The sequence below is a fragment of the Amphibalanus amphitrite genome, unplaced genomic scaffold, assembly GCF_019059575.1.
Source record: "Amphibalanus amphitrite isolate SeventyFive unplaced genomic scaffold, NRLGWU_Aamphi_draft 001245F_arrow, whole genome shotgun sequence".
Lineage (NCBI taxonomy): Eukaryota > Metazoa > Arthropoda > Thecostraca > Balanomorpha > Balanidae > Amphibalanus > Amphibalanus amphitrite.
This window is the reverse complement of record NW_024882738.1, coordinates 114,891-122,933: the sequence shown is the minus strand read 5'-3', so window position 1 is coordinate 122,933 and position 8,043 is coordinate 114,891. Positions and strand designations below refer to the sequence as shown.

The window sequence follows — 8,043 nt, the reverse complement described above, 5'->3', positions numbered from 1 at the left end:
TGATATTCGTGATCAGCATCCCGAAATCCCCCTTAGCAGCCACACTATACGACGTTCTAACAGGTCCCGACTTTCGGCCATTGACCTGACCTCAGAGGTCACCATTTGACCTATGACCTTAAAACCGGGTACCGTTGGCTTCGTCTGGTGACGACCTACACGATGGTTTTTTTCCGCGAGGCTCTAGCTCAATTAGGGGCCAAACGCGAGGAGGGTCGCATCCCCCTGTGCCGTCGAGGGATGCAAAACGGCCTATGCCGGCGAGGGTTAAACCCTTATTTGTCCATTTCGCGCAAAAATGCGCAAAATATTTGCATTGGGCAGCAAGCTATACACCTTGAGGAAAGTCAGGCAGCAAATATCTTCGTGTTGTTCGGTGACGTTTTCTTTATATCCTTATATAAATTCATTGCGTCGTTGCACTACCACGGTTCCGAACAGGCACTGTAAACCCCACCGCTACTAGTAAGCATGAAATAGTTCCAGGGAACTTGAGTACGAGAAACATGCGCAGAAATACCGGCTGTTTTTTTAAAGGTCGCCGTCCACTGCACTTTTATCCGCCGAAAATAAGCGCTTATTGGCAGAATTAACTACAGAGGCAATGGTAGGAGCAGAATCTGTAGACGCCGAAACGGCCCAGCCGCCGACAGCGTCTTTCGGCATGTTTATCTTTTCATCGCTTACTTTACGTTCTTAATTTAGTGGCGGAAAAGTTGGATCGTGGGAGCTTTTTCTGCCGCTGTTGACGCCGACTGCGCAAGATTCGAGACCATACTATTATCTTTTGCGGTGAATAAAGACGGCGGTATCGGGATTTCTTGAAATGAAGTGAGTATATTTTATATATTGATATAGCAACAAACTGTAAAAACCCAATTGAGGTTTATTTTCATGCTATAAAGGGGAAAATCATTGTGCAAGGATTTTCTATTCATCCTCCGCAACGACATCTCAGCATTTTTTCGAATTATTTGTGTCTTGTAGACTTTCAAATGATAGCATTTTGTTGACAATTTTATTATATGCATGACATAAACCAGGGGTGGAGATCTGTCAAAATTTCAAGGGGTTCCAGGCTGGGCAGATGGAGGCGGCTGGATGCAGTACCATTGACTTACATAGCAGTAATTTGTTTTCAGGGGGGGGGGGGGGTCCTGACCCCCGACCCCCCCCCCCCCGAGATCTCCACCTCTGACATAAACTCATCATGGGCGTGGTATGCTGTAGGTACTTATTCCTTGGTAGGTGGCAGGCTGATTTTGATTCATAGATCATCTCAAATAAATTCACAATATTCCAGACGCAGGCAGCCTTCTGCTGGGTTCCACTCAAAGGTGCCACTAAATGTTGATATATCATATACCTATTTCTGAATTGAACTTGGGATAGGTAGTCTGGGATGAGACTGTAATCCACTCCAGATCTGGTATGTTGAAGTAAATTATTTCCCCAAATTTATTTTATGTCGGCATGGGCATTCCTTCGTTCTCAAATTTGCATTGATCCATATCCATTTCTGTAGCACATTTGAATAAAAGTAAAGTAATAAAATGTGTTTCTTAACAACTGTGAGTCTGCCAACCTGGAAAAACATGTTATGCCGAATATGTCCAGCGTAGTGGCAGGATTGTGCCAAAAATTTCAGTGCACGTCCATCTTAACTTCGCATGCACCAAGGTCAGCACATGGTGGCTGCTGAATTTTTCGGCGCAGCCTGTGACTGGCAAGTTACATGGCAGTTTCATTGCCAGTCATATTTTAGGTTGAGTGATTGTGTATCAGGTGTTCAGCATTTTGCCTGAAGCCAAAGATGACCACTCAAGGTATTTTTTTTTAACATTACAGACCAGGGTCCCAAAAATGTATTTTGGTGTGGGTGTCGGAGGGGAAAATTCTTCACCTAAAAGGAAATGAGATTGGAAAATTGCCGGTCAGATAATGGGTCCAAAAAAGGTGGGAAAGAGACCAAGAGCATAAAATGATGTACAAGTGTATTAGAATGTAGGTCTATGATATAAAGCGAACACCTGACGCAAATATTTAATCTAAGAAAATTGGGAGTGCAAAATTGCTCCTAGAAATTGGAGGTAAGAGTGAAAATGGGTTTCATTTCGGTGTCATTTGCCACCCAAATCGACAAATTTTGGGACACTATCATTACCAAAATCTTTCCCAAGGTAATGCCATTTTTAAATGCTGGTATTTCGATGACGTGTGTGTGTGTGGGGGGGGGGGATCTTAGATTTCTCAAGCTCAAAGATTTCTCAGACTTGCCTCCAACTTATAACAACATCTGTCAAAAATTATCCCACTGCTGTTGCTCTGACATCTTCCTTTTCTGTCACGATAGGCCCGGAGACAGCCAGCTGGTCGAAGCTGTTCGTAAGCGGGAGGCACTTTGGAATGTGCGGCAGGCAGCATATCACCAGCGCAAGCACAAGCTGCGGCTATGGGCGGAGGTGGCGGCAGAGACCGGACGAAATGGTGAGCATTTTCTGAAATGCATTTTTACATTGACTTTGTTTTGGGCGTATAATGGTCGTTTCACAAGACGATCTATACAGGTCTGGAGGATTTTAGGACTAAAGTACGTATCGCATAAGTACGTAGGACAAAAGTACGTATGCAAATGTTCGTACGCAAATATACGTAGGCGATAAAGTTCGTATGCCAAAAGTACGTACGCAAATGTTCGTACGCAAAAATACGTATGCAAAAGTACGTAGTGCATAAAGTACGTATGTCAAAAGTACGTACGCAAATGTTCGTACGCAAAAGTACGCATGAAAAAGTACGTAGTGCATAAAGTACGTATGCCAAAAGTACGCACGCAAATGTTCGTACGCAAAAGTACGTATGCAAAAGTACGTAGTGTTAAATGTACGTATGCCAAAAGTACGTACGCAAATGTTCGTACGCAAAAGTTCGTATGCAAAAGTACGTAGTGTATAAAGTACGTATGCCAAAAGTACGTACGCAAATGTTCGTACGCAAAAGTACGTATGCAAAAGTACGTAGTGTATAAAGTACGTATGCCAAAAGTACGTACGCAAATGTTCGTGCGCAAAAGTTCGTATGCAAAAGTACGTAGTGTAAAAAGTACGCATGCCAAAAGTACGTACGGTTCGTATGCCAAAGTACGTAGTGTATAAAGTACGTATGTTAGAAGTAGGGTATAGTCGTGTAAGTTGGGCCACTTTTTCTTTATTGCTGCTCTGTTGCCATACTGCAGGGAACTCATGATAAATTCATATACCAAATAATATAGCTTTGTCCATTTCGCCCATAAATTTTGCTATGCCTTGTAACAAATGCTCATTAAATAAAGAATCAGAAATGTATTACACATTGATCAACTTAACCCAAGGGTGGGGTACGTACTTAATACCCTACGTACATTTGCTATACGTACTTTTGTCCGTGACGTACTTTTGTCCACACGTAGGGTAGACCGGGGCAAGTCGCCCCGCCGAGGTAAAACGCCTCACCGATGTTTCTCGGAACTGGCAGGGTTCTGGGGAAAGATCCTCTCTTCTGTTAATCTAGTGTATGGGGCTTCTTGCCTCAGGCCGTGGGGTGTTTTGCCCTGGGGTTGGGGGAAAATGCCCCATTTGCAGTTGCTTCACAAAGCACTTCCTAGCTGGGAGTCCGATCATAAGTGAATGAATTTGAGGGGTGGAATTTAAAGTAAAATGTCAAAAAAAGAAACACACATTGAGCACAAATTTGGCCTTCCAGGTGATGTGAGACAAAAGTACACTGTAAAAAAAGTTTAGCACCCATGTCAAGAACCAGCACCCTATCCCTGCTTATTTTAAGCAGGCTAAATGGTTAATAAATTTTAGCACCCTTTTACGAAAAATAGCTCCCTGTGCTGGCTTATTTTAAGCACCCTGAATGGCTGCAACCATTTAGGGTGCTTAAAATAAGCCGGCACAGGGAGCTATTTTTTGAAAAGGGTGCTTAAATTTAGCACCCAGTTAGCCTGCTTAAAATAAGCAGGTACAGGGTGCTGGTTTTTGACATGGGTTTTTACAGTGTAGGTACCTATGTAGCAAAATAAATTATCTGTGGCGTCTTGCCCAAGGCTACCCTACTTTATACCCTACGTACATTTGCTATGCATAGGCTTTTGTACGTGACGTACTTTTGTCCATACGTACTTTATACCCTACGTACTTCTGCGATACGTACTTTTGTCCGTGACGTACTTTTGTCCGTGACGTACTTTTGTCCATACGTACTTTTTACCCTACGTACATTAGCTATACGTACTTTTGTCCGTGACGTACTTTTGTCCATGCGTACTTTATACTCTACGTACTTCTGCGATACGTATTTTTGTCCCTGACGTACTTTTGTCCATACGTACTTTATACAGTACGTACTTCTGCGATACGTACTTTTGTCCCTGACGTACTTTTGTCCATACGTACTTTATACTGTACGTACTTCTGCGATACGTACTTTTGTCCTTGACGTACTTTTGTCCATACGTACTTTATATTGTACGTATATCTGCGATACGTACTTTTGTCCCTGACGTACTTTTGTCCATACGTACTTTATACTGTACGTACTTTTGCGATACGTACTTTAATCCTACGTACTTTTGCTTACGTACTTTTGTCCTACGTACTTTAGCGATACGTACTTTTGTCCGTAACCCGGTCTGGAGACATCAATGAGCTCGCCTAGCCACCACCCCACTGACATCTGGCGGAGCTTGTAGACACCAACCGATAGAGGGCAACACCAGCGGCCCCACCATGCGTAAACGCACGCACGTCACACAGCATGAAGTCGGCGGCGCCATACATAGGCGGAGCCTTTGTATGGCGGTACCGTAGATCAGTTGGTAGAGCGTTGGAGGACTCCGTGTGGTGAGAGCACGCGTGCCCGGTTATAACAGTTCGGGTTCGAAGCGCGACGGGCGCTTGATATTTATGGGCCTACTGACAGGTATGGTTGCGGTTGGTGGCAGGCCGTAGCCAGGTCACCGCAACAAGCTTCGCTTAGCGGTGGCCCTGTCCTTGTGAAACCTTCCTATCAAAAAGGTTCGGACTAAATTTATTTTAAAATAGCCTTTCTTGGGAAGTTTGTGGGGCAGAAATTCGTGTCCAATTGTTATGTTAGTTAAGGTGCAACACTGAATCGATTTTCATTACAGAGATAATATTTTGCACTACAAAGACATTTCAAAGCTCCTCAATGCGAAAAAGATTGGTCTGCTAAGCAACAAATTCCTACAACTGAGCTTAAGTTGGTGGGGGCCAAACGCTTATTGGTGGGGCAAAATGGCAAGTTGGTGGGGTAGCCGCCCCACCAACTGAATAGGGAGCTCCTCCCCTGGCGCCATATCTAATCCAATCACCATCTGTATGACGTCTAATCTGTTTTTTCTTCACATTTATATTAAGATTTCTGACGAACTGTCCACCATTGTTTAGACTTAATCATCATTATCATCGAAATCAAAACGTATGTATGTATGTATGTATGTATGTATGTATGTATGTGTGTATGTATGCATGTATGTATGTATACATGTGAATGGATACCAGGATAGAGATGTAGTAAAAATAAAGGTATACTAAATACTTCGTTTTTTTCAGTTGCTGATGTAAAGTCAAGATGGAAGTCCATCCGGGACTATTTTATGAAGTGTCGGCAGGCCCCGCCGAGCGGCTCTGCTGCCAGCTCGACCACCGACGGCGCCACGCAGAGGGAGCTGAGTTTCCTCAATGATTCTGTCAAGCCAAAGCCGTGAGTTTTTTTTTTTTTTACTCTTACCGTTTTTCCCTTTCGTAATAGATAAATTCGTACAATGCGTGCATTTTCTGTGTAATTGTTTATTGCCAGTTGTCAGCTTGCTTAGCTCAGATATGTAAATGGATATGAATGTATAGTTTTCTATAGTTGTAGATGTTATGTGGGACAAGAGCTGATTGTGACCCCCTCTATAAAAAGTTAATTGTTTTTAAAACGGGCTTCGCTGAGGGCTGAGGGCTGAGGGCTTAGTACAACATTTGGGTTGCAATATGTAGGTTAGATGAAATGACCTCCCCTGCTTGAATAGCTTGTTTTCGCGTCACTGTTCTGTATTGAAATTAGTTATCAATAGTTCTGTACATAACATATTTTAGCACGCAATAAGATTTGTAACGTTGGACGGAAAGTTAGATTACACGTACGGGGTGCGGTCTACTCCGTCTGGTGACGGTCGGCCAACTGAACGCCCCATCCACAATGAACTTTCCCTTTCCCCGATGAACATTTTATCGTCCAACGCTGAATCATGCCATGCTTGCCTTTGCCTTATGACGGTCCTTTCACAGCGTGACAACAAACCTGACGGCGCCACATGCTGATCCTGATCCCTTATCGCTTGTAGAGGATCCTCACTTGGTAGGTTTGATGCTTTGCGCAGTCGATACGGTTTGCATGACGCGCTCTTGTAATAATGAACTTTGTGTAGTAGCGTAATCCTGTCAGGTAGCTACTTATCTTGCAATTCGTCTATTGTGGGTTGTGCAATTTAACAATCAACTGACAAGGTGAAACCTCCAATACTCCAAAACCTCCAAACTTAAAAAGCAACAACAAGAAGAGAAGGGCGTTTATGTCTAACTAACTTGTAACTAGTTATGTCGTTTAGGCGGAACAGGACTGAAAGTACGAGGGTACACAGATTACCGTTCTGTATACTCAGCGCCACGGTCAAAGCCATGCTAATCTCTTTTTCAGGAGAACCCTGACATAGAAGAAGAACACTCTGGTGATCCATGGCTCGTATTCTCGGAAGGTCAGTTAACAGTTTCTTACTAAGGCTATAATGTTTACGTATGTTATGCAGTATGATGGAGATACTTTTTATGTGTATTATGCATTTTTAGAGTTCTTGAGATCACAGCGAAGGTTTTATGCATGTAGGCTAGCCAAACGTACTTGATGTGTGTTGACCGTAGATCATTAAAGCATCAACAAATACCAAAGCTTGTTTCGGAAAGAAAATAGCTGCAGGTGTGATTGATGTACTAATAGCTCTATCTAACTTGATGCTTGTTTTTACTAAAGATGAAAAATAGAATTCGAAGGTAATGCATTAAATGCCCCTTCCCACAAGGGTCGAAATTATTATGTACCTTATACACAAAAACTAGAGAAAAGCGGTCGTCGATTCCAGACTCTGCAAATGGATATTTTTTCTTCTTTCACGACAGTGGACGACGAGTGGGAGCAGGACTCCGCACCCCGCGCGCCGCCTGCTGGCCCGCAGAGGGCCTCTACACCTCGGGAGCCATCTGCTGATCGCCCGCAGCAGGCCTCGGCACCCCGCACGCCGCCTGCTGATCGCGCGCAGGAGGCATCTGCTCCTCGGGAGCCGACCGCTGACCGACCAGAGCAGGGCGAAGTCCAGCCCCAGAGGCCTCGCCGGCGTGCCCGTCGGGTGGCTGCCGACGAAGGGACCAGGGAGATCCTGCAGCGGGCGATTGAGCAGGTGCAGCAAGCCGTCGAGAGGCTAGAGGACGATGATGCCATCTTTGGACATTTGGTGGGTCAGGATATCAGGCAAGTGGCAACTAGAAAGAAGTCCCTTCTTAAAATCCAAATCATGCAGCTGATCCACGCTGCGGCATATGAGGAATGATATCCAGTCCTGCAACAGCTACAGGGCCCGGCATTTGTTTTGCTTTAAATCAATGCTGTTTTTAATGTGTTATAGAATCGCTAGGCTTATGTTTGATAATGTTAGCAAGCGCTTTTCTCAGGCTCATTGTTAATAAAATAATGATAAGAATCAGTAGCCTTATAATAAAGCTCAATGTATTGCCGAATATAATTAAACCAGAATGAGACGACAGTTTCGGGCGTAGCCCATTATCAAGTCTGACAATTCCGGATTTGAAATTTCAAATCCGGAATTGTCAGACTTGATAATGGGCTACGCCCGAAACTGTCGTCTCATTCTGGTTTAATTATATTCGGCAATACATTGAACTTTATTATAAGGCTACGGCTTTTCATCATTATCTTAGG

General features: G+C 43.8%; 1 protein-coding gene across 1 annotated transcript; it reads left to right on the top strand.

Annotated features, from left to right (window-relative positions):
- The first annotated feature begins 679 nt into the window (after positions 1-679).
- LOC122371445 lies at positions 680-7,776 on the top strand. Its single transcript, XM_043347783.1, has 6 exons — positions 680-831; positions 2,354-2,487; positions 5,619-5,769; positions 6,342-6,411; positions 6,751-6,808; positions 7,227-7,776. Exons 1-6 carry the CDS (start codon positions 827-829, stop codon positions 7,652-7,654), a joined length of 846 nt encoding a protein of 281 aa, XP_043203718.1. The 5' UTR covers positions 680-826; the 3' UTR covers positions 7,655-7,776.
- Positions 7,777-8,043: the final 267 nt, after the last annotated feature.